The 26,357-nt window shown below is 36.1% G+C and overlaps 3 protein-coding genes across 7 annotated transcripts; 2 read left to right on the top strand and 1 right to left on the bottom strand.

The window, feature by feature from the left end:
- The first annotated feature begins 1,420 nt into the window (after positions 1-1,420).
- On the top strand, positions 1,421-7,684 carry LOC130995366 (universal stress protein PHOS34-like). 2 transcript variants are annotated; one of them, XM_057920625.1, is made up of 4 exons: positions 1,421-1,831; positions 1,942-2,039; positions 7,002-7,123; positions 7,318-7,684. In XM_057920625.1, the coding sequence occupies exons 1-4, from the start codon at positions 1,660-1,662 to the stop codon at positions 7,403-7,405; spliced, it is 480 nt and encodes a 159-aa protein (XP_057776608.1). In that variant the 5' UTR covers positions 1,421-1,659; the 3' UTR covers positions 7,406-7,684. The 2 variants fall into 2 exon arrangements, with proteins under 2 accessions (XP_057776608.1, XP_057776609.1); XM_057920626.1 differs by having other exon boundaries at positions 1,422-1,831; positions 1,945-2,039.
- Positions 7,685-10,554: 2,870 nt separating this feature from the next.
- On the top strand, positions 10,555-12,996 carry LOC130995365 (uncharacterized). Its single transcript, XM_057920624.1, has 2 exons — positions 10,555-11,562; positions 12,303-12,996. Exons 1-2 carry the CDS (start codon positions 10,926-10,928, stop codon positions 12,395-12,397), a joined length of 732 nt encoding a protein of 243 aa, XP_057776607.1. The 5' UTR covers positions 10,555-10,925; the 3' UTR covers positions 12,398-12,996.
- Positions 12,997-14,204: 1,208 nt separating this feature from the next.
- Positions 14,205-24,930, bottom strand: LOC130995367 (uncharacterized). Of its 4 annotated transcripts, XR_009092138.1 has the most exons (10): positions 24,823-24,913; positions 24,682-24,728; positions 24,380-24,404; positions 23,791-23,840; positions 18,444-18,468; positions 15,910-16,014; positions 15,669-15,788; positions 14,972-15,064; positions 14,465-14,514; positions 14,205-14,374 (listed from the first exon to the last, which is right to left on the bottom strand). XR_009092138.1 is itself a non-coding variant. In XM_057920628.1 (8 exons), the coding sequence occupies exons 2-7, from the start codon at positions 24,684-24,686 to the stop codon at positions 15,672-15,674; spliced, it is 327 nt and encodes a 108-aa protein (XP_057776611.1). In that variant the 5' UTR covers positions 24,687-24,728; positions 24,823-24,913; the 3' UTR covers positions 14,775-15,064; positions 15,669-15,671. The 4 variants fall into 4 exon arrangements, 2 of the variants coding, with proteins under 2 accessions (XP_057776611.1, XP_057776612.1); XR_009092137.1 differs by having other exon boundaries at positions 14,205-14,514; XM_057920628.1 differs by lacking the exons at positions 14,205-14,374; positions 14,465-14,514 and having other exon boundaries at positions 14,775-15,064.
- Positions 24,931-26,357: the final 1,427 nt, after the last annotated feature.

Raw genomic sequence — 26,357 nt, forward strand, 5'->3', positions numbered from 1 at the left:
TTAAATAAAATTATTTAATTTTATTTTTTAAATATTTATTGCGGGTACCCGCGGGTACCCTTTACCCGCGATTTTTGAGAATTTGATACCCTCACCCGACCCTCCTCTTCAAATTTGCGGGTATCGGGACGGGTGAGGGTATACCCGATACCCACAACCCGAATTTACAGCCCTAGCCACAAGTGCCAAAAAAAGACCATTTTACTTTGTTTTATTTTGAATTTTCGTTAGCACTTATGGCACTAATAGTGCCATAAGTGCCTAACCCGGCCCGACACGCGACCCGCGATCCTACCTGGTCCACCTCGTTAAGGGTAAAAACGTCCGAATTTGAAAAATATGGCCAGAATTTAAGATTTTTGAAAAAGTGGCTATAAATTGATTTCCATGATTCATTTTGCTTGTCTCAAAATTTCTCATGTGAAAATATGCTGAAATAGATGAACTAATTTTTTGGAAATGCCATAAGTTTTTAGGACTTATTTTTACAACCTATAATTTTTTTTATGAGCTTATTTAGTCAAATAATTTGAAAGAAATTATAAATTTTTAAACAATTTATAAGCTGATTCATTCACTTTTTTACTAGATATGGAGGAAGTTGTGTGTTGTGTGTTTGTCAAGCGGTAAGAGGTTAATGTCTTAGGTCAAAGGTCTTGGGTTCGAGTCCCCTGTGGCGTGATCTTTTAATTTTTTTATTTAATATATATATATATATATATATATATATATGTGTATATATATATATATATATATATATAGGGTTGAGTTCAACAAAGAATTATCTTTTTATTCATCATGAACAAATCTATATATTTTACGAACATATCAACATAACTAATGAACAGACGTATTTAGTAAAAATATAGAAAAACTCGCCACCAGCAGGATTCGAACCCGGGGCAAATTGTTGTTCATGCGGTACATTGATCTGTTCATTAAAATTATAGATCTGTTCATTTTTATTTTACGAATTCTCTATTCTCCACAATATTTAGCTTCTCTGTTGAACCCTTCTCTCTCTCTCTATATATATATATATATATAGGGGAGGGCTACGGTAAAAACACTTTTTAAAATATAAATATAAACGTTTTTTAATGTACGAATTTTATCCAATAGAGTTACGAATTCATCAAACATGGTTACGAATTGTGAAAAATAATTTTTTGCTACCTTTGTGATTCGAATTCAGGACCATGATTTCATCCAACAAGGTTATGAATCAACCGTAGATCTTGATGATCTAAGAGCTGAAAATCATTTATATTTTATACACTTAAGAGTGTTTTTATTCTAACCCTCCCCTATATATATATATATATATATATATAGATATAGAGGGAGTACGTGATTGGATTAGAATGAAAGTTGATTACGTGTAAAAAAGATAAAATAATTGAATATTAAAAAATTGAATTGGATGATTAAAATTTAGAACAGAGAATCTGGTCCTACCCGTATCAAATGAGTGCGCACGAAACTAGAAGCTTCGGGTAATCTCGAAGCAAAACAAGCAGCTGATTGGAGTACCGGTTTTACGCACCTAGCTTCCACGACTCATATTTCTATTTAAGAATCCACTTACCAAAAGCCTCTCCACTTAATCCAAACTCAATTTCTTAGCTATAAATTTAGCTTCAATAAAAAAATTAACCCATGGAGAAATCTGTAATGGTGGTGGGGATAGATGACAGCGATCACAGCTTCTACGCTTTGGAGTGGACTCTGCAACACTTCTTCTCCGCTTCGCCGGAGAATTCTCCGTTCAAGATCGTCGTCGTCCACGCCAAGCCGTCGGCTCTCGCCACTGTCGGCCTCGCGGGCCCCGGTACGGCCGCCCTTTTCCGGTTACCCAATGATATTAGGATGTTTAATGGCAAAGTGTTTTTTTTTTTTTTTTTCATGATTTTTGATTTTCTGTTGATAATATTAATTTAGTAGGTGCTGCTGATGTGCTGCCGTATGTGGATATGGATTTGAAGAAGATTGCTGCTAGGGTTATTGAGAAGGCCAAGGAAATTTGTGCTGCAAAATCGGTTAGCTTTGCATTTTTGCAGTTTGATATTGCTGAAATTTATCGGTAAATTAATACTCCGTCTCACATAAAATGTTTTCTTTTTTCTTTTTTTAGTATGGGTATTAAACTACATGCGATTTGGATATAAAGTGATTTTTTATAATAAAATTAAAACTATATAAAATATTTTTTTTGGGATATTTATCTCAAATTAAGTAAGAGAAATATAAATAACAGAATAACTTTTTTATAAAATGTTACATAATTTATAAGTTATATTGAGAGTGTTGTTATGCGTTTGGATGTTTCAAAATAAAATAAGCCTTTTCAAATTGAAAAGTACAACATTTTAAATGAGACAAGAATAATATTTTATTAATACGGGAGGTGATATTTTTGTACGAAACAATATATTCACATGACCATTTTGAAGGAGGAAACACAATATTTGGCCACTAATTGAAAAGACACAAAATTTGACAATATTTTACGTTTTAGAACCGTTTTGCCTCTAATTAGGGTTGATTAGATTCGGGTCGGATTCGAGTTTCCGTGCAAATTATGCACACATGACAGTGTTGCACGAATGATACTTATGGCCATATCAGTGTTATTAGTGTCATTAGTGTCATACACTCAGTGTTGCACGAATGATACTTATGGCCATATCAGTGTTATTAGTGTCATACGAATGATACTTATGGTCATATTAGTGTCATTAATGTCATATACGATCATTTTGAATACTTCCCCATCGGGTTTAGATTATCTATTTAGGATTTAGATTATCATTTAGCTAGGGTATAGATTCTCATTTAGGGTTTAGATTCTCTATTTAGTGTGCTGCACAAATGGTACTTATGACCATATTAGTGTCATATACTCTCTTATGTAGTGTTGCATGAATGGTACTTATGACCATATTAGTGTCATTAGTACCATATACTTAGATTTTTTTTCCGGTTGAGACATATGACACTGATAGTCCCATATGTGCCTAACATGTGCGAAAACCCGAATTCGACCTAAATTTGGTCCGCTCTAATTAAGGACAAAATAGTCTTCACACGTGAAAAATAGTCTTCACACGTGATAAATAGCTAAATTTTGTGTTTTTTCAATTAGTGGCCAAATATTGTGTTTCATTCTTTAAAATAATTATTTCAAAAGCGCTCTCTTTTTCGATGGGGTCAAAACCAACCCACATTCACTTAAATAGATATCGAGCAAAACTCATCAATAACGTTAGGTAGTTAGGAAAGTTATTTTAAGTGTGAATGTTATTTGTAAAAAATGATTTCATAGACTGATTTCTTATTTTGTGTTTGAAATTATCAAAAAAGATTGTTAGTATTCTAAATTTCTATTTATTAATTAAATATAATTAATTAATAGATATAATAATGAAATTATAATTAATATTCATATCTAGTAACACAATAATATACATTATTAAGATATGTACCACATGGAGTATCATATTTCTAAAATTGAACTAAGATATCCTTCATAATAATAATAATAATAATAATAATAATAATAAGGAAATATAGTAAAAAATGTTTATTACAAAAGGAAAATAGTGATAAGATACCACAATAATTTAATAAGGTAAAATAATTGGAGGAATAATAAAGAAATTCCCTTGATTACAATAAAATAATACTATTAGTCATCAACTCAAAATTTTCATATCATATTTTGCACAAAATACCCTCAAAATAGCCTTAATTCGGCATAAAATGGGTGAACAGTGCATATAACCAATCTTACGAAACCGTGAGCATGCATGAAATTATTTTGATCCAACCTCTATTCTACCATATTCCATGATTAGAATAATTATATAATTTAAATATAATTTATTATATAATAGGATTTTAGCCTATTCGACTATCCACATAACACATATATTAAAATAATAATTAAAGTATTAAGTAAAGAGAAAAATTTACAAAGAGCAAATTTCTATAATAAATCTTCGCACCACTTTTACAAAGGTTTATAACAAAAGGAAAGAAAGAAGAAAGATAGCAACGAGAAAGAAGGGATGTCCATTCCCTACAACCCTACACTTATTTATAGCACCAAATTGGTTTAATTATACAACAATAGTCAAAAAGAAAATTATGTACATTCTTTAAAACAAAACAAAATTCAAAAAACATCACTATGTTTATCTTGATTTACTATGAGCTAATAATACTCATTATTTAAAATTGAGATTATAGCAAAAAAATACACGAACTTTGATAAAAGTTGCAATTTTCACCTGAACTTTCAAATTAGCCAAAATATACCTGAACTTATATTTTTTGTTGTAAATTTCACCTCGACGGAGTTCAATCATTGCAAGTTCAGGTGAAATTTACAACAAAAAATATAAGTTCAGGTATATTTTGGCCAATTTGAAAGTTCAGGTGAAAATTGCAACTTTTATCAAAGTTCGTGTATTTTTTGGCTATAATCCCTTTAAAATTTGTGTAAGCATTTTGCTTATTGGATTTTTAAAAGGCAATGATGTTGCCTTTATTCAATATTATTCCCAAAGTGATACTCTCCGGCTATTTTTTCCTTCATCATTCCTTCATTTGGTGTATCGCAACTTTTGGTTTGAAAAACAGAAACATTATCTTCTTTGAAATTTTCAATGAAGATGTCTTTGATTGCTCCGAAAACATGATTCATTAGGATCCTAAACTTTTTGAAAATTATTTTGACTAGTAGTAGCCATGGAAGTATTTGATTTTTCAAATTTTTGAGATATTGTCTCATGAACTTCAAACCTTCAAACCTTGACAATAAATGCTTCTTCATTACTTCAACATAAGTCTATTTTTTTTTTCTTTTGATAGTCCCTGATTGCATTTTCAGCCTTCTTGAGATGTACTCAAATTATTATGTCCCTAATCTTAATTGAACTGGTTTCTCATATTGTGATTTTTTTTCTTTCATTTTGCACATGGTGTCTAAGCTATGGCCTTTTTGTTTCTGGATTTTCTCTTATCATTTTATCCCAAAATTTTGAATGAAAGATTCTTTTGATATAGGGGACCTTTTATTCAGTATAACCAAAATTAGGTGTCCATTTACATATACCATGGAATTGAGAATTCAGTAAAAAAATATAAAGAAGATATTCTTTCTATGTAAAAATCTTTTTCTTCATTTTTTAAAATATTTGGTGAAATCTTCACCCATTTTTCAAAATTTCTTTTAAACTCTTGGTAAAATATTTATAAAAGTACCAACATATTGACACCATTTGATAAATCATATTAGAATATCATGTTTATAAACTTCAGAACAAAATTTTATAAACTAAGAATGCTTTCTTTTGTTGTTCTCATATAAAAGAATTTTATCAAAAGTAGCAATATAGTATTGGAAAATCTCAGAAGAGGAGAATGTTCATCTTCTTCAAACCAAAGGATGCGATACACCAAATGAAGGAATGATACAGGAAAACATAGCAGAAGAATATCAGTTTGAGAATAATGTTGAATAAAGGCAACATCATTGCCTTTTGAAAATCCAATAAGTAAAATGCTTACACAAATTTTAAAAATGAGTATTATTAGTTGATAGCAAATCAAGATAAGTACAATGATGTTTTTTGAATTTTATTTGTTCTAAAGAACGTACATAATTTTCTTTTTGACTCTTGTGGTATAATTGAACCAAATTGGTGCTATAAATAGGTGTAGTGTCGGAGGGAATGGACATCCCTTCTTTCCCGTTGCTTATTTCCTTGTAATAAACCATTGTAAAAGTGGTGCGAAGATTTGCTATAGAAGTTCGCTCTTTATAAATTTTTCTCCTTGCTTAATACTTTAATTATTATTTTAATTTATGTATTATATGGATAGTCTTATGGGCTAAAATTCTATTATGTGATAAATTATGCTCTCTCTGTCCCATTGATCTTGGTTTTTTTTTCTTTTTGGGTTGTCCCATTGATCTTGTCATGGTTCTATATTTGGTAATGATTTTACATTACAAATAATATGGTCTCACATTTCTACTCACTTTCACTACACTAGTTATATTCTTCTTAATAGACATATCCAAAAGAAATAGAACAAGCCTAATGGAATTGAGGGAGTATTTGAACTATATAATTATTTTGTGATTAATTATATGGATAGTCTTATTTCAGGCATGCTCAAGGTTTGGTTTCGTAAGATTGGTTATTCGCATATGCCGAATTAAGGCTACTTTGAGGGTATTTTGTGCAAAATATGATCTCGAAAGTTTGAGTGAATGACTGATATTATTTTGTTGTAATTAATGGAATAGCAATATAATAATAATAATAATAATAATAATAATAATAATGATAATAGTTTTTCATTTTATGCTGAATCACGAATTCCGCCTGGTCTCTGTGGGATCTGGTTTGCGATTTGAGATTTCCTGAAGATTTTTGCATGTTTGTGAGATGCCCGGTGGTGGGATCTGGTTTGCGATTTGAGAAGGGGGCGCCGGCGACGGCGACGAATTCCGTTGGGTCTCTGTGGGATCTGGTTTGTGATTTGAGATTTCTTGAAGATTTTTGCTAGATTTGAGATGCCCGGTGGTGGGATCTGGTTTGTGATTTGATTGAGGGGCGAGGGGGGCGCCATCGGCGGCCAAAACAGAACGTGGGATCTGATTTCTTAATTAATTCTTTAATTTTGGTGGACCACACTTAATCAAAACATAACAATCTATTTCTTAATCTCCGTGCCCGAAAGAACGTGACCGCTTTTAACGGGAAGGAGAGAGTATAAGTAATTAATGGGGAAGTGTGAGATAATTGGCACGCCCTAACGAATTTTGTTTATGAAAAATCGTTAAATTAAAATGGTAGGAGTTTGCAAGTGGAGAAAATGATTATGAATCTCGATAGGCCGAATTGGGTAGGATTTTATTTTCCCACATCCACATGTGGCAATTCTGTTTAGATGTAATTAAAATGATCATGTTTGTATGTACGTAGGTGAATGATGTGATATATGAGGTTGCGGAGGGCGATGCTAGGAACGCCCTGTGCGATGCCGTCGAAAACCACCATGCCTCTGTCCTAGTCGTCGGTAGTCATGGTTATGGAGCTATAAAGAGGTAAACGCCTTCCTCCTCCTCGTCATCACGTTAATTTGTTGAAAAATAAAACAATTGAAAGTTTCTATATTTGAACGTGAAAGTTTTTAGATTATGTGCAAAATTATAATTAAACAAAAGATAAAATAGTTATTTATTTAATTAATCTATTGATATAAGTAAAGACGGTAAAATGAGAAGCGTTGTTTTTGCAGAGCTGTTTTGGGCAGTGTAAGTGACTACTGCGCTCACCATGCTCACTGCTCAGTGATGATAGTCAAGAAGCCCAAGATCAAACACTAGGCTTCTCAAATTAATTTTGATGCCTCTATCTCTCACTACTGCTTTTGAATATATACAATAATTGATTTTATTTGCAATGTAGCCATTTACTTATTTTCTTCTCATAGTGATATACTCGTATCAAAGGTTATATATATTTACAATTGTGTAGATAACTCAACTCTTGCATCGTGCGAGCTGTATTATTAGATCTCTTTATAAAGTTGTTGGGGAAAACATGGGCAAGGAGTAAATCAAGCTGAAAATGAATCAATAAATGGAGAAAACGATCTCGTGATATATTATGGTTTGAATTATGTCAATATTTTAGCCTTAAATGTACTTCGTGTATCTTAGACTTTCCTTATAAAAGGAGACCCTTAATTTCATCTTCATTAGTTTATATAAAGTGATAATATTACAACTTTATAAATATTTTTTATTGATATTTATATGTTCATTGTAATTTTTTTTATAATATATAGTCAGGAAATATTATATGAAAAAAGATTGACAGAATATTTGAGAAGTTAAAATATCATCTACATGTTTGGTTTGATTATTTAGAATATTAGTTTAGATATATTTTTTTTAAAACTGTTATTATTTTAGATATACATAATATTAAAGTTAAATTGTATAATTTCTAATTTTATACTTGAAATTCAATTATCAAACTTTTATTATTTTACTACATTCGTCCACGAAAAAGAGTTCTACTTATTCCTTTTTTTGTGTCCACGAAAAAAATAGTCTCATTCAACTTTTTGAACCATCACAACATACTTTTTCTCCTTTACTTAATTATAAATTATACTTTTATTCTGTTTTTAAACTAATAATGTACTTTTGTTCTACTTTTTTGTACTAACATTACCTATACAAATTGTACATTTATTCTACTTACAACAACTTTAACAACTTTATTAAAATCTGTGTACATCCTTAAACGAGACTCTATTTCGTGGGCGTAGGGAATATTAATTATTGTTAATATTTATTTTAAAGTTTCGACTTTTTATTAGAACAAAAAGTTAAGTTATTGTAATAATTCGTATTTGACTATTTAAATATTTTACAAATTTGTCAATGTGACTTAGCTCAATGGTAAAATTAAGGCACCACGAGATTTTCCTTTGCAAGAGGTCTTGAGTTACAATTGCTCACAAACACAATGTCACGAAAAGTACTTTATACATGCTACTGATCAAATTCGTAGCCTTAGATAATGTGTTGAATTATATGCAATGTATAATTCCACTTGTATAACATAAAATTGCACAATCCAAACAATCGCTCATAAACACAATGTATGACCTGGTTGATGAGGACAATATTATGCACATTTTTTGGGTTAAGTTTAACGAATAAAATATATGAATGAGGGCAAAGAGTCAAACTTGATGAAGGGAAAGTATCAAAGAAGAAAGACAAGACACTTGTGTCCAGTGACGGATCCAGAATTTTTGATTGGGGGTACAAAAAAATAATACTCCATCATAAATATAAATATAAAAGATACTTTAACACTAAAACTAGTACATTCCAAAACATTACTCAAAAATGTAAAAATAAAGAAATTATATAATTATCTAATTTGTCATTTGGACTCTCACAAATGATAATTTCTATATTTTAAATTTAGTGAGTAGTATTTTTCTTTTATTAATTAACCATTCCTATTTCTACACCATCTGATTCAGCCGTCATTTTAAAGTGAATTGAGGCCCACCATAGTCCAAGTAAAATTAAAGAAATTTGTTGTGCAAGTTCTTTAGTTACATGCATACTATTACTAAAAAATTGGGGGTACAGCTGTACCCCACCGCCCCACTCTGCATCCGTCCCTGTTTGTGTCAACTTTGGGAGCCAGCTCTGGTCAAAGTCAGCTGGTCAATTGAGGCTTGGGCCCAATTGACCAATGAATGAGCCCTTAAAATTAGGGTTTATTTGTAAATTATAAATAACATCTTCACTTGTAAATTGGGGGACTCTCTCTTTTCAGTAGCAGAAAACTTGTAAATTTATTCTCACGAAATATAGTGAAAACTATGTTCTTTATCGTTTTTCTTGATTCCGCTAATATTTTGTTTCATCATTGATATTGTATCTGACAGCTCCATAAAAAATACTTTATATAAATTGCACAATTCAAACAATCACAAACATAATGCATGATCTGACAACTTAACAAAAAGAGGTGGTCTCATGTACACCCGAGTGTACCGTACACCCGGGTTGTACCTGACCCGGATCCTGACTCAATTGGACTATCCTGACCTATTTTTTTTTATTAAAATGACACTAACACTAACACGATATTGAAATAACACTAATACTATTTTATTTTAGAAATAACACTATTTCGAAAGTAACGCTAACACTATTTTGTTTTACAAATGACACTAACACTATATTGAAATGACACTAACACTACGTGTAAAATGACACTAACACTATATTGAAATGACACTAACATTATATGTATATGATATTAACACTATAGCGAAATGACAATAAAACTTGACATTCGGGTATAATAGTTCACTTGGGTTAGATTCGAGTTAGGATCCTGGTCGGGTACGACCCGGGTGTATAGGAGATTTTGTGTAACAAAAAATACTCTATACATGTTGTTGATTAGATTCGTAGGATTAGATAACGTGTTGAAGTATATTTGATATATATTCCACTTGTATTAGGAATCTTATATCTATTCATAAATTTATTACAATTTTTGAACGTGTATTACTCTATGTATACCTTATTCTGCAAGTATAATCTACAAATATATAAAACAATTCACACTAGAACAATTATTTTTAATTGAATTTGAAATGAATACAAAAAGTTTATATTTAATGGATCGTATCCAACCCCTTACCTTGTAGAAATCACGTACACCTCAGACTACATTTATTCATGACCAATGACAATCGGTCATCACTAGAAGACAAAAGAATTAAATCAAAAAAATACTAAAATATTAACAAAGTGAATAATGGGTTGTCAAAAAATTTGCAGAACAACCCAAGTCATCCACCTTTTCAATCAAATGGGATAATGCCATTTGGCATTTTATAATTAAAAAATATGATAACAAATAATAAAAAAAAAGAAAAAAAGTATTTAGGTTATAGTAGATTATTAATAAAACATAAAAATTGTTAAAATATAAATTGTGTATATGAAAGAGAGAGAAATAAATATTTTATTAAAAATAGGGTTGTTGTAGGTTGTTGATAAAGATAGTCCATAAAATATTATCCGAGACAACGGGTCGGGTCAAAATTGCATCAAGCCGTCAATCGAGCGTTGAATCAGCTGAATTCCTAACGGTTTTATTCCCCATATATAAACACCAGATCTTCAATTTTCAAACTATCGATTACTCTTTCTGTTTTTGAGTTGAACTCTTAATTCCTTTCCTTCAAAAACTCCTAAATCCCCAAATTGATCTTTGTAACCCTAATAAACTCCTCAATCGATTCTTTAACAGCTCGTATTAATCCAAGAAAATCGGCAAACCCTGTGCGTTTCAATGCCTCTTGGACGCGCCATAGAATCATGCAGGCTGCAGCTTCGCAGCTGGCGCCCCTTCGGCAAAGCCCTAGGCTCCGATTCAGCCGAATCGCGCGGCGCTGCCAACAAGCGCATCTGCCGCGACGATCGCAGGACGTCGTTCCCCTTCAGTTCTGTCCTGGACATGTCGAAGCTCTGCTTCTTCGACGACGATAAACCCCCCGCGTTCCCCGCCGCGCACGGGAGGAGCTTCGCACGCAAGCGCCGCCGGCGCGGAGGGTCCAGATCGGTTTCTAGCCGGAGCTCCGATCGGAGGTACCGCTCTGTGGGCGTGTCGACGGCGAATGTGACTTGCTCCGATTTTCCAATGACGGCTGAGAGTACTGATTCGAGCGGGGAGCTGTTTTCAGAGGCACGCTGGGTGCCGGATGAGAGTGAGAGGAATTTGAGAAGAGACAAGGAAGGGAATGGGCGTGGGGAGAGGGAGTTTGTGATTTCTGGTTATGGGCTGGTTAGTAATTGTGATATCCAGGGGAATGAATCTGGTTATGGAAGTGATTCGGGCTATAAAGGAGATGTGGAGCTTGAATATGGCGACGAGCTTGATGTGGAAGAGGATGACGGACGGTCCCTGTTTTGGGGCGATGAATGTGGAGGTACTTTGCTTCTTGTTTAAATGGAAATTGATTATGATTATTGATCACTAGCTAAGCGTCTTATGTAAACTTTATGATGGTATTTAATGGAATTAAGTTCTCAACTTTGGTGTTTCTTTAATTTTTAACAGCGGAATCAGTTCTGCAGTTATTCATGTAATTTGAATCTGATGAGCTTAGGATGCTTTTTAAGTGAATGGTTTAACTGGATTGTCCATAGTTAATAAAATTAAAATAGCAAACAACAATCTTGTATAAGAAACTGGAACTCTTTGATAGAAACTGGTATATACATGTTTCTTATAATTTGGTGAAAATGGTATGATAGCCTATGGATGTTCAATATTTTTTCTTATAATGGGAGCCTATACGATCTTGAAACAAATAGTATTTTTCTTAAAGCATCACTATAAGTTTTATTTTGTTTCCATCTTAATGCTTTGACATCTGATGTCTTTCTTGGCCTGTTATTATGTTTTTGATACTATGCTTATGAAAATGGAGTATATGTGTCAGTATGAAAAGAGTAAGCCTGTCCTTACTCTTCTGGCATCAAGCATGATGTATAAATTGATCATGTGTCAAATTGCTACAGCGTTGTAGGTCATTTTAATCAATTCAGGGCTGGAGAATTGATAGCATTTTTTGATGCCACTACGCAATAGACAATATGTGTAGTTCTTGTTTTATTGGGATTATTGCTTAGTGCTTATCAAATTTATTTGCCTGGACTGCACCAGAGAATACTTCACAATTGGAAATGATCGGTGGAAATCTCTGCAAAAAAGGCCACCACCGCTGCCGGCGTAAGAAGCAAGATCTGAGAATGACTTGATGCGTAAATGCACAACTTTATCTAATACATTTGAGCCCTCATTAGGTGATATAGATTCACTCTCGATAGGCTGACGTCCATTTCTTTATCTTGAATCATAGCTGAGTACAACCCTTTTTTGCTTTTGTATATCTCTCTGATAGAGTTCAAATTATACCAATTTCCCCCCATCTACACAAAAGTGAAAGGCTGCAGTTTAGTTTTTGCATGCATTTCTCAGTGTCATTTTACATAACTATTACTACTGCAAAAACAAAGAGATGGAAGGCAGTCAAATGAGAAAAGGCACTGATAGGAAAGAAGCATTAACCTAGGTTTAGGGTCTAGAAAGGAAGGCATATTAGAATGGCATTCTTGATCTGTGATAATGTAATGCTAGTCTTCTGGAACTATGTCTCCAAGGAAAATGTACTTCCTTTTTTTTAGTTCAAAGATCATAGCATCAAAGATCATCCCTTTGTAAAGATAACTGCTGCAGCTTTTCCTAGTCAATAGTGGTTCCTCAGCTTTTGCCCATCAAGATGTGAAGAGTAAACACATATATGCCATGACATTCATTTTGGAATGCTGATTCTTTAATTTTTTTTATTTTTTGTTTATCACAATGCTGTAATTGCAATTGAGGAATTTTGGCGCATTAATATTATGTTACTTGATAGAGGTTACTGATTTGAGGAAAGTACAGACTCAGATAATAAATTGTAAATATAAAAATTTATTGTCTAGGTGTGTGGCTGAGGTGTGACTGCATTGAATTTACTCAGATAATAGCCCATTTTTTAGGGGATAATAGACCATTTTTTATACTCTGTTTATAAAGAAAATGAAATTTGCTCGAAGAATGTGAAGTATGACAAGTGCTGTAGAAAAAGTATGTGAGAATTAAAGTTGTGACTTTTACTCACAAGGCTCACTTCATACGACGCCGCGTCAAAGCAAAAATGAAATGTTTAGTGTGTGTGTGTTAATCTAGTTGTAGAATGGTTAATGCCTAAAACCAGATTTTGGGTTCGAGTTCATCATAACATGGTTTTCAAATTTTTTATTTAAGTGTTAATTTATATATATATATATATATATATATATATATATATATATATATATATATATAAAATGAATGTTCAACAACAAAAACACACATTAACCTTTCTTTCCCTGAACATTTTGGTGATGCAGAATACTCAAAATTTTCATGTTAAAATTCATTCGAGTAGAAATGCCACAAGGGAAGCTTAATTGCCAACTTATTTCTCGACGCCAGCCGTAGAGTGCATTCATGGCTACTTATACGAACAACTGCACACTCACGACAGGCCTATCCCTCACTAGCTTGCATTGTGCACAGTCAACATTGTTTTATTCATATTATTCCTTTTTGTTGAATGAAAACACATAAAACAATGTCATTTTGATGATGTAGAAATGATAAGCAGGAAGTCAGGTTGCCAACTTCCCAACAACATCGCAAGATAAAATTAAATCCATGTTTCTAACTACTTGTATGAAAATTGAAACCTCGTTTCCAACATGCAGCGACTCTATTCCTCACTAGCTTCATTGTGCGTACGAAACCTTTACCGATCTTATACAGATCACAAATTACATCTCGTCATTCATTTCACTAGCACGCATTGTGCACGGTGCAAAGGTGTGGCTGTGGCATAAACAGCGTGCATCAAGTAAGATGCATGCAAACAAAATCAAAGCTTTGATTTTAGGGGGAAAAAAATTATATATATACTAGCGTCGTGTAGTTTTGAAATTCATCAAAATTTCAAGCTAATTATCTTTAATGTAAAACCCATCATAGCATAATCCTATGAATCATTGATTCCAAATCCGCATTTCAACTCAAAAATAATGTAACCTCCCTATCATTATGCCTACGAGATCAAACTTATAGTTCAAACACAGTGATGCAATGAGACAGCTTCTTAACATGCTTCATGAAATTTATTACAACTCGAGCTACTCATCCTGTGCAAATAGTTGAAGAAATTATAAATTCAGATGCTAAAATAGGGTTCAGACCGAACACAGACGATGATCCCAGAAAAAAAAGGGGACCTGACGCCTCCAAGGAAAACACATTGCTGGGTTGGAAGCCTAAAGTACATCTGCATAAACGTCGCCCCATTATGGTCTTGAATTTCATGCAATCAATCTCTAATTACCACAAAGAAATAAAAAGGCCAATGATTTGCAGTTTCATGTTATATTACATCTTCGATTCACTAGAAGGGGCACAGTACTGGCTAATTTCTTTGTTTTTTCTGTGCTTTACTCTTTGGTTTTTGCTTATTGGACGCCACTAACATAAAAATAACATTCAAATTCGATCTTCATGAACAGAGAGTGAGCATCTGAGAATATCAAATGAAGTGTTTAATCTCATCATATGATATATAGAGGTGGTAGAACCTACACATTGCCACGTAAAAGAAAATAACTGGACAGAACATAAATTTGACCAAGAATCAGCCACGGATAAAGTATACACCATACTCTCGATACTATAATTATCAAGGGTTAAAAGCACCTAAGGTAGTGAAGATGAGTTCCAAGAAGATAAACCTAAGAAAGATAAACCTCATCATCATCGATAAGCTGCAGGCCTCATATGCTCAAAATAGAAATAAGCTCACACTACATTCAGAGTAATTCCACCTGCAAGAATGAAAAGGAAACAAAAATTAGCATGTCGCAAATCCATAAACCATGGTAACAAAGCAAATTACGTAACACAGATAACCACAAAAACAAACAGATAATTTGCATATCATGTTGCTTTGTTATGGTGTCAACTTCAGTTCCAAAATCTATGTAATACAACCATAAAAGATACACATTTGACAAAAAGGTGGATTTGGGGTTACAGCAGCGACATCAAGTTAACAGCATCCAAAGTTTATAATTAGTCCATATTTGAAGTCAAAAATCATCTTGAATTAAATATAAATCCCATATTGAATCACTAAATCAGGGTCGAACAAAGAAAGTGTCAAGAATAAACAGATTTTATGAAATCAATTAAAAAAAAAACAACCATGCCTTACTAAAACTTTAAAATCCAGATGAAACCAAAGCAGATCCATAAAAGATTAATTATTGAAATTTGATAAATAAAGGATGCCCCAGAACACAAGAGAGAAAACAGTAAACTACGACTCATACTGGAACTACCTAGAGGAGGTATAGGTTCCTGGATACCTAAGTCAGGCAAGCATCTATAGAAATATATTGCTCAATAAGCAAAAGTATTGAGACATACCCATCACTTGGGATTTCTGAGGACAATGATCACGGAATCCCCTCGGAGGAACATCTTGCTAATAAAACGATCCTTGTTAACTGGAAGAGCTTTCTTTTTGCCTTTACCAGTCTTAGGCACCTATGTAATGGATACAATTTGATGTAGGTATTAGAAACATATCCCAATAGCATAAAGAATATGTTAACAATTTGATACTGAATATATAGACATATGGAAGCAATCCTAGATATAAACAAACCTCAGTCCACATCTCCCGGACATTTTCGAGGACCATGTTGCAGTGGCGATCAAAAGCCCTCACATGGCCCAGAAGCTTTTTGTTGTTACGGCAGCTGATGAGCACCTACAAGCAACAAAAATTGTCAAACAATCGGGACAATACATCATTTTGTAAAAGAATAAACTGCTAATAAATGCTAGACATAATACCCTAAGGCTGCGTTCTCTTTGTGGGAAAAGGATGAAAAACAAATAATTTTCCTCATTTTTCATCTTTTTAATGTGTTCTTTTTGTTAGCAAATTTTCTCCGGGCAGGAGGGAAAATTTTCCCAAACAGCCCATTTTCCCACATTTTCATCCCAAATCATGATAATATTATCATGACCTGCACGTGTGATAAAATTTTCCCATGATGTATATTTTTTTGATCTTCCAATTTTACCATTCACATTGAGAATGTCAGTGAGTGGGTCTTATTCGGATCGAAACCATTAATTTTTTTTTCTTTAATTTTACTCCCCACCCCCACCCCACGCCCCAACCCACCCCCCTCCCCCCAATTTTTTTTTTTTTTTTAATTTTTTCTCGCCACCTCCACCCACCCTCTCCTACCCCACGCCCCCACCCCCCCCCCCCTCCACCCCCAATTTTTTTTTTTTAATTTTTCTCTCCACCTTCACCCACCCTCCCCTACCCCACGCCCCCACCCCCAAATTATTTTTTTTGTTTTAAATTTTTCTCGCCACCTCCATCCACCCTCCCCTATCCCACGCCCCCACCTACCCCTCCCCACCACCCCCCCCAACCCCCCCCCCCCCAATTTTTTTTTTAAAAAAAATTTCTCGCCACCTTCACCCACCCTCCCCTACTCCACACCCCCACCCACCCCCTCCCCACCACACCCAAAAAAAAAATTTAATTTTTTTCGACACCTTCACCAACCCTCCCCTACCCCACGCCCCCCACCCACCCCTTCCCCACCACCCCCCCAACCCCCAAATTTTTTTTTAAAATTTTTCTCGCCACCTCCATCCACCCCCTACCCCATGCCCCACCTACCCCCTCCCCCCACCCCCAAATTTCTTTTTTTAAATTTTTTATTGCCACCCTCCCCTACCCCCCCCCCCCAACCCCTTTCCACCACCCCCCCCCCCACCCCCAATTTTTTTTTTTAAATTTTTCTCGCCATCTTCACCCACCCTCCCCTACCCCACGCCCCCCCACCCCCAATTTTTTTTTTTTTAATTTTTCTCGCCACCTTCACCCACCCTCCCCTACCCCACGCCCCCACCCACGCCCTCCCCCTCACCCCCAAAAAAAAGTTTTTTTAAATTTTTTTTTTCTCGCAACCTCCACCCACCGTCCCCTACCCCACGCCCCCCACCCCCCCCCCACCCCCAAATTTTTTTTTTAATTTTTCTCGCCACCTTCACCCACCCTCCCCTACCCCACGCCCCCACCCACCCCCTCCCCACACCCCCCCTCACCCCCAATTTTTTTTTTTTTTAATTTTTCTCGCCACCTCCACCCACCCTCCCCTACCCCACGCCCCCACCCACCCCCTCCCCACCACCCCACCCCCCAATTTTTTTTTTATTTTAATTTTTCTCGCCACCTTGACCCACCCTTCCCTACCCCACGCACCCCTCCCCACCACCCCCAAATTATTTTTTTGGGGGGTGGGGGGGTGGTGGGGAGGGTGGTCGGTGGGGGCGTGGGGTAGGGAGGGGTGGGTTGAGATGGCGAGAAAAAAAAATTGGTTGGTAGGGGGGGGGGTCGGGAGGGGCGTGGGGTAGGGGAGGGTGGGTGGATATGACGAGAAAAATTTAAAAAAAAAATTTGAGGGTTGGGGGGGGTGGGGAGGGCGTGGGGTAGGGGAGGGTGGGTGGAGGTGGCGAGAAAATTTTTTTTAAAAAAAATTTGGGGGTGGGGGTGGTGGGGAGGGGGGGTGGGGGCGTGGGGTAGGAGAGGGTGGGTGAAGGTGGCGAGAAAAAAAAAACAATTTTGGGGGTGGGGGGGTGGTGGGGGGGTGGGGATGAGGTGGGTGGGGGCGTGGGGTAGTGGGGTGGGGTGGAGGTGGCGAGAAAAATTAAAAAAAAAAAAAAAAATGGAGGGGAGGGTGTTGGTGGGAGCGTGGGGTTGGGGTGGAGGTGGCGAGAAAAATTATATAAAAAAAATGAAGTATGTCATAAAATAAAATTGAAAGTATGGCATAAAATAAGTAAGTCAATAATAAGGGTAATATTGTCATTTAACAATTTATCCATCATTTTCCCACAAAGAGAACATGTGTATAGGATAAATGAAGTATAGGATAAAAAAAAAATTATCAAAGAGAACATGAGATAACAAGAGTGGAAATGATAAAATTTCCCCACCTTTTCATTTCCATCCTTTTCTCATGATAATTTTACAACCAAAGAGAACGCACCCTAATGGAATAAGAATGACAATACAAGAATTTGAAAGGCTTCATATGTTCAGATAAAATTCACATAATCATACTAACTGGTCATATATAGTAACCCTGGTTCTCTTGAACAAATCAGTACCTGTGTGTTATTCTTAACACTCAACATTGTTGGGAAAAGTGGTGAATAAATATTCACGAGTGTCCAAAATAAATGACACTTGCACAGCGGAACCAGGATAATTCTTTTCCCTCTTGCTGGATTACAAAATGGGATCCAAACCAAGAAAAATATTTGGTGCAAAATATAAGAAAAATATGAGACAAGAATTTTTACGTGGAAAACCCAAATTGGGAAAAACCACGAGACCGTAGTCTAGAAATCTTCAATATGTATATAGTAGGCTTACAAAATTCTCCCTACACAAAATAGGGGAAACACAAATCTCAAGTTTAATAACTTGGAAAACACAAGAGGACTGAGCTACTATTTTAAGAGAGATGAAAAATCCTATGATTTTTCCTCACACTTTTCTTCTCTCAAAAAAGCACTCACCACACTCTCTCTTGTTTTGCCTCACACTTCTCGCACTTCTGCACACCTTTCCTTCTGCAGAATGAGCTCAATTTATAGGAAAGTTGAGCTGTTGTTTGTTGAAGAATGAGCAGCAATTAATTGTTGAAGATAACTGCCGCAATTGTTGATGGGAGAAAACGTAGGCTGCAGCTATTTTTTTTTTCTCCCCCTCCACTGTCAAAAGTTGATCCTCAATGTCAAAAGGTGTGGGCTTGTGGGGACCATCCACATGAAAGTGGAAAAGCTCAACAATTCTCCCCCTCCACGTCATGTGGAGATTCAACTAGACCTGCTTCACGTTTGCAGATCTCAAACTTATCTCGGGGTAAGGACTTGGTAAACATATCTGCACCATTCTCATCGGTGTGGATCTTCTCGAGCTGCATTAGTTTTCTTTCAAGTACATCTCGAATCCAGTGATATCTCACATCAATATGTTTCGTTCTCGAGTGAAAACTCGAATTCTTACTCAAGTGAATTGCGCTTTGACTATCGCAGTAAAGCACATACTTCTCTTGCTTCAAGCCCAACTCTTGTAGAAACTTCTTCAACCACAACACCTCTTTGCAAGCTTCCGTCACAACAATGTACTCAGCTTCCGTTGTGGATAATGCCACGCATTTTTGAAGTTTCGATTGCCACGAGATAGCTCCCCCTGCAAGTCTCATCAGGTATCCAGATGTGGATTTCCTGGAATCTATGTCACCAGCCATGTCTGCATCCACATATCCTTCAAGTAGAATATGGTTATCACCAAACTTCAGACAAAGTTTAGAAGTACCTCTCAAGTACCGAAATATCCATTTCACTGCTGTCCAATGCTCTTTTCCTGGGTTTGAGAGAAATCGACTTACCACACCAACTGCGTGAGCGACGTCAGGTCTAGTGCATATCATAGCATACATTAGACTCCCCACCGCAGAAGCATATGGAATCTTTTGCAGTTCTTTCTTTTCTGTCTCACTTGTCGGGCATTGTGCTGAGTTTAGCTTCATATGACCCGCAAGTGGAGTGGCGACTGGCTTCGACTTGCTCATTCTAAATCTTTCAAGAACTTTCTCAATATATTGTTCTTGAGATAACCAGAGCTTCTTGCTCTTCCTGTCCCTGAAGATCTTCATTCCAAGGATCTGCTTAGCTGCGCCTAAGTCTTTCATCGCAAAAGACTTGCTTAGCTCTTTCTTCAGCTTATCAATCTTGCTGGCATCATGGCCTACAATTAACATATCGTCAACGTAGACAGACAATATGATAAAATCACCTCCTGCGAACTTCTTGAAGAAAACACAGTGATCTGAGGTGGTCTTGTTGTAGCCATGGGTTGACATGAAGGACTCAAACTTCATGTACCATAATCTGGGAGCTTGTTTCAGGCCGTACAAGCTCTTCTTCAACCTGCATACAAGGTTCTCTTTTCCTTTGACTTTGAAACCTTCAGGCTGGTCCATGTAGATTTCTTTGTCTAAATCTCCATGCAGAAATGCAGTCTTCACATCAAGTTGCTCGATCTCCAGGTCCAAACTGGCAGCAATCGCGAGCACCACTCTGATTGAAGACATCTTCACCACTGGTGAGAAAATCTCTTCAAAATCAACACCCTTTTTTCTGACTGAAACCCTTCACAACCAGTCTCGCCTTGTACCTTGGTTGTGAGCTATTCTCCTCAGCCTTTAATCTGTAGACCCACTTGTTTTTCAGCGATCTCTTGCCGGCTGGCAACTTCACTAAGTCATAGGTGTGATTTTCAACTAAGGAGTTCATCTCCTCCTTCATGGCTTCTAACCACTTCTCCTTTTGGTCATGCGCCATGGCTTCTACAAAACTCTATGGCTCTCCTCCATCAGTGAGCATTACATACTCATGTGGGCTATATCTGGTAGAAGGTTGTCTTTCTCTGGTAGACCTTCTGACTGGAGGGACATCATCTTGTACAGGTGGAGTCTGATCGTCACCTGCTTCATCATCAACCGGATCACCATGCTCCGATTGGGTATCTCCCCCGTAATTCTGGAGTGTCGGTGAAGGAACTGGATCTAAGTTGACAGGAACTTCTGAATTAGATTCAGGCTTTTCCTTCGCATCATCAGGAACTTGATCTTCAAGGAATACAACATCCCTGCTTCTGATGACTTTCCTGTTAACTGGGTCCCATAATCTATAACCAAACTCTTCATGAGCGTATCCCAAGAAGATACATGGTTTGGTTTTATCATCAAGCTTGGATCTCTCATCTTTTGGAATGTGAACAAAAGCCCTGCAGCCAAACACTCTCAAGTGTTTGTAAGACACGTCTTTCCCGGACCAAACTCTATCTGGAATGTCACCACCCAGAGGAGTTGATGGAGAAAGGTTGATCAAGTCAACTGCGGTCCTCATAGCTTCACCCCAAAAGGATTTTGGCAGTTTGGAGTGCGACAGCATGCATTTGATTCTTTCACAAATTGTTCTGTTCATCCTTTCTGCCACGCCATTGTGTTGAGGGGTCTTTGGGACGCTTTTCTCAAGCTTGATACCATGGTTCCTGCAGTGTTGCTCAAACGGGCCTTGGTACTCACCGACGTTGTCTGCACGAACACACTTCAGTTTCCTTCCTGTTTGTCTCTCGACTTTTGCTTGAAAATTCTTAAAGACCTCCAACGTTTGGTCTTTGGTTTTCAAAGCAAAACACCAGACTTTTCTCGAAAAATCGTCAATGAAAGTGACGAAATATAGTGCGCCACCAAGAGTTCTGTCTTTCATGTAGCACAAATCTGTGTGCACCAAATCAAGAGGTTGAGCTCTTCTTGAGGGAGAGAAGCTCTTGAATGCAACTCTGTGTTGTTTTCCGGCCAAACAATCAACACAGGTTTCCAAGTGCATTCCTTTAACCTCAGGGATGAGGCTTCTTCTAGCCAAGATCTCCAGACCTTTCTGGCTCAGATGCCCAAGCCTCTTATGCCATATCTCAATGGAGGAATTTTTGACGACTGCATTCACCTCTCCATTGGACAACGTTACATGCATCATGTAGAGAGAATTTTGCTTTCTACCCTTTGCTGCAATTAGAGAGCCTTTGATTAGCTTCCATTTTCCTTCGCCGAAATGGTTGATGTAACCATCATCGTCGAGCTTGCCAGTGGAAATAATATTGAGTCTGATATCAGGAACATGTCGGACATCTTTTAAGATAAGCTTACATCCAGTGTTAGTAAGCAGGACAATGTCTCCTATACTAGCAACTTCTGTCACACCATGATTGGCCATTCTGACTTTGCCAAAGCTGCCACCGGTGTAGGATGCAAACATATCACGATGTGGTGTAATGTGATATGATGCACCCGAATCAACGATCCAGTCTGTTTGTTGGCATGACGAACTCACAAGAGCATCATCGCAAACTACGACAACATCGCCATCAGTTGCAACTGCTGTTGTGTCTTTCTCAGCATTTTCATTATTTCCACGCGCTTGATCTCTTTTCTTCTTTCTGCAGTCTCTCTCATAGTGGTTTGGACCACCGCAATAATGGCATTTGAAGTCTTTTCTGGGTTTAGACTTCCCCCTGGATTTATCTCTCGAGTATTGAGAGCCTTTACTTTTACTTCTCCCTCGATCTCCGTTTTCAGCAATCATCGCCTTTGTCTCAGAAGAACGTTCTTGATCTTTTCTTCTGGATTCTTCATTAAGAAGACAATCTTTGACCATCTGCAAGGTCAGTGCTCCACCTGGAGCCGAGTTGCTGATTGACACTACAAGAGTGTCCCAACTGTCCGGCAACGAACTAAGTAGCAATAAAGCTACGACTTCATCATCAAGAGAAATCTCCATGTTGGTGGATTGGTTGATAAGACCCTGGTATGCATTGAGGTGCTCCGTCATGTTGGCACCCTCCGCATATCGCAAGCGAACGATTTTTCTGATGATGGAAGCTTTGTTTAAAGCATTTTTCCTTTCAAACATAGCTTCCATTTTCTTCCAAAGAACGTCAGCTTTTTCCTCATTAGCAAAATGATGAAAAATACTGTGTTCAATGAAGCGCCGGACGTAACCAACTGTTTTTCTGTGCATGATGACCCATTCATCATCACTCATATCCTTTGGTTTGGCATCATCTCCATGTAAGGGCAAATAGAGATCCTTACAATAGAGAAGATCCAACATGCTTGGCTTCCAAATTGAGTAATTTGATCCGTTCAATTTGAACATACCACCAAGCAACGACGATTCCTCCATTTTTAATCCGCCTCAGAACCAAGGTGGCTCTGATACCACTTGTTGGGAAAAGTGGTGAATAAATATTCACGAGTGTCCAAAATAAATGACACTTGCACAGCGGAACCAGGATAATTCTTTTCCCTCTTGCTGGATTACAAAATGGGATCCAAACCAAGAAACATATTTGGTGCAAAATATAAGAAAAATATGAGACAAGAATTTTTACGTGGAAAACCCAAATTGGGAAAAACCACGAGACCGTAGTCTAGAAATCTTCCACTATGTATATAGTAGGCTTACAAAATTCTCCCTACACAAAATAGGGGAAACACAAATCTCAAGTTTAATAACTTGGAAAACACAAGAGGACTGAGCTACTATTTTAAGAGAGATGAAAAATCCTATGATTTTTCCTCACACTTTTCTTCTCTCAAAAAAGCACTCACCACACTCTCTCTTGTTTTGCCTCACACTTCTCGCACTTCTGCACACCTTTCCTTCTGCAGAATGAGCTCAATTTATAGGAAAGTTGAGCTGTTGTTTGTTGAAGAATGAGCAGCAATTGTTGAAGATAACTGCCGCAATTGTTGATGGGAGAAAACGTAGGCTGCAGCTATTTTTTTTTTTCTCCCCCTCCATTGTCAAAAGTTGATCCTCAATGTCAAAAGGTGTGGGCTTGTGGGGACCATCCACATGAAAGTGGAAAAGCTCAACAATTATCAAGACAGAAAGTGGACCAGTGTTGAACTCCTCCTCCTCATTCTTTGCCTGTAAACATCGTCCAAGGTAAATCACAAAGTTATGTTTCATAACAACAAAAAAAATCCACCTTTTAACAGAGAAGAAATAAAGGGCAAAATATGTTAAATTAATAGAAAGTGGACTTGTTGTTGATAAAGGTTAAGCACAACAAATCATTGACCATGAGAAGAAATAGATAATAAATTAAACTTCCCATCATACTCCTTACACTCACTGTCAACTGCATAAATGTAAAAGGCTAGAGCTCCATAGAACATGTTGAAGATAATTTTTCTATCAAATGAAATAACTGATTTTAGGGGTAAAATTGGTACAAATAAAATAAATAGCAAAAACCAAGTATGGTTGACAATGCTGAAATATCTTTTTCAGTGACACTTTCCTGGAAGGCTACCATATGAAACGATAACAGATATCAATGTTCAACAGAATAGACATAATTCAAACTCGCTACCCCTTACTACAAAGGTTCAATAAACAGCTGAAACCATGTGACAACAAATTACAAAAGCATAATGAACCAAAGATATGAGAAAATAACTAACCGGAGCATCTTCTTCCATTGGCCGACTGCAAAACAAAAAACAACAGCAATATTAAAAAGTGCAAGAAAAATCTTAAAGGTCCATAGTACTCCTCAGTTACAAATCATAGCTAAAACATTAAAACTAAACATCCAGAAAACATTGGGCATGTTCAGCTACCACTAACATTTTTCAAATGCATAGCAAATCGAGAGTGACGGTGAACTCTCGACTCAAAATAACCACAAAGTGTACCGATTAAAACCTAATTAGACAAAACCGGATCGAAACCACCGAATTAGACGTATAACTTCAATACTTACCTCATTTTCACCGGAGATTCAACGAATGTAGAACTTCAACCAACCAACTAAAAAACAAAACTAGGATTTAAAGAGAACTCCAAAGAAGCAAAGCAAAAGAAAGAAAATTGAGATTAAGCATGAAAAGACAAGTGATATTACAAGTTTACAGCCTGAAAGCAATTAATTTGAAAGAACGACGAACTCACCAATGACGAGTACGGGGGTTTTGTTAGCTAGGGTTTTATGGAATGCCCTAATTTTCCTAATTCCGTTCGCGAATTAAATTGGTTTATTAACATGTGAGGCCGCACGTGTGAGTAAGTGTATTTTGTTTTTCTAGTTGACGCGTGAGTAATTTTCTTTTGATAGGTAAATAAAATTAAAAAAACAACAACAGAATATATATGAGTGGTTTGATGGGAGTGATAAAATAATTTTATTTAATTAAGTATTGAATAACTCGATTTGCACTTTAATAATTCAATTGAATAATTATTTATCATCTCAAAATAAATTAATTATATAATTATGCTTAGGGATGTCAATCGTACCGGTCCACTCGATTTCGGGCCAGCTCATTCGGTTTCGGGTTATTTTCGGTTTGGGCTAGTCGATTTTTTTATTTTTCGGGCTAAAAATTTTCGACCCTAACCCACTTGGTTTCGGGATAGCCCGTTCGGGCCCGCAAGTTTACGATTTTTTTATATATTTAATTTATTATATAGATAATCATATTCTTGTAATAAAAATATGTCGTATTTTTAAAATTAAGACATTTCGCCTTGTTTTATATACAAAAAATTGTGTTGTTTTAACATAAGTTTATATAATATTTAACTTTAATTTCATTTTCAATAAAAAATTGTATATAGATTTAACATAAATAACTATCTTTCTTTGACTTTTATATCATGGATGTTTGTTATTAACTGTTGAAAAAAAATCAAAACATATTCTACAAATATCAAAATATTATTATCGAATTAAAAAGTAAAGTATTAAAGTTTAAAAATCAATTATTAAGAAAATATTCGGTTAATCGGGCCAACCCTAACGAGCTCGGGCTATTTTCGGTTCGAGTCATTCAGGCTAAATTTTTTTCGGGCTAAAAATTTTCAGCTCTAACCCTCCTTTTTAATCGGTCTATTGGGTCGACCCGTTGGTTTCGGATTTTTTGACATCCCTAATCATACCTTATCTCATCAATCTAATTTATTTTTTTTCGCAAAATAGAGGAAGTATTAAGCTATATCCTAATTCCTAAGGGCATGTTTGGTAGCCTAGTTAAGATAAGTTAAGATACATAAAATTTAAGATATATATCGTATAATGGATAAGATTAATATCATAATATATTATATAGTGTTTGTATATAAGACATAAAATATAGATATTGTGAATAAGTTGTTTGGTAGCTTAGATCAAACTTTAAATTAGGTAATTAATTACAATTCTAACCTTAAGCTAAATTAATTGCTAAACTTAAATTAAAATAATGGAAAAAGGAAAATCCAAATGCAACAAACCCACATTCCCTAAGAGGCGTTGCACTCCCACCACCACCCCACAGCAGCGCTGCACTCCCATAGCTAGGGATGTCAATCGGGCCAGCCCACCGGATTTTCGGGCTAGCCCTATCGGGTTCCGGGTTAGTCGGGTGCGGGCTAATCGGGTTGGAGATTTTTTCGGGTTGT

This window comes from Salvia miltiorrhiza, chromosome 7 (assembly GCF_028751815.1).
Source record: "Salvia miltiorrhiza cultivar Shanhuang (shh) chromosome 7, IMPLAD_Smil_shh, whole genome shotgun sequence".
NCBI lineage: Eukaryota > Viridiplantae > Streptophyta > Magnoliopsida > Lamiales > Lamiaceae > Salvia > Salvia miltiorrhiza.

Bases quoted from the DNA above. Each gene is read 5' to 3' on its own strand.
- LOC130995367 (XM_057920629.1), bottom strand. The intron at 23,841-24,379 runs GTTAGTTATTTT...CGATGTTTACAG, and splicing joins CAATGGAAGAAGATGCTCCG to GCAAAGAATGAGGAGGAGGA. The intron at 15,789-15,909 runs GTTTGTTTATAT...TCCATTACATAG, and splicing joins TCCGGGAGATGTGGACTGAG to GTGCCTAAGACTGGTAAAGG.
- LOC130995365 (XM_057920624.1), top strand. From the start codon at position 10,926: ATGCCTCTTGGACGCGCCATAGAATCATGCAGGCTGCAGCTTCGCAGC. The intron at 11,563-12,302 runs GTACTTTGCTTC...GGACTGCACCAG, and splicing joins TTGGGGCGATGAATGTGGAG to AGAATACTTCACAATTGGAA.
- LOC130995366 (XM_057920625.1), top strand. From the start codon at position 1,660: ATGGAGAAATCTGTAATGGTGGTGGGGATAGATGACAGCGATCACAGC. The intron at 2,040-7,001 runs GTTAGCTTTGCA...GTATGTACGTAG, and splicing joins AAATTTGTGCTGCAAAATCG to GTGAATGATGTGATATATGA. The intron at 7,124-7,317 runs GTAAACGCCTTC...TTGTTTTTGCAG, and splicing joins GGTTATGGAGCTATAAAGAG to AGCTGTTTTGGGCAGTGTAA.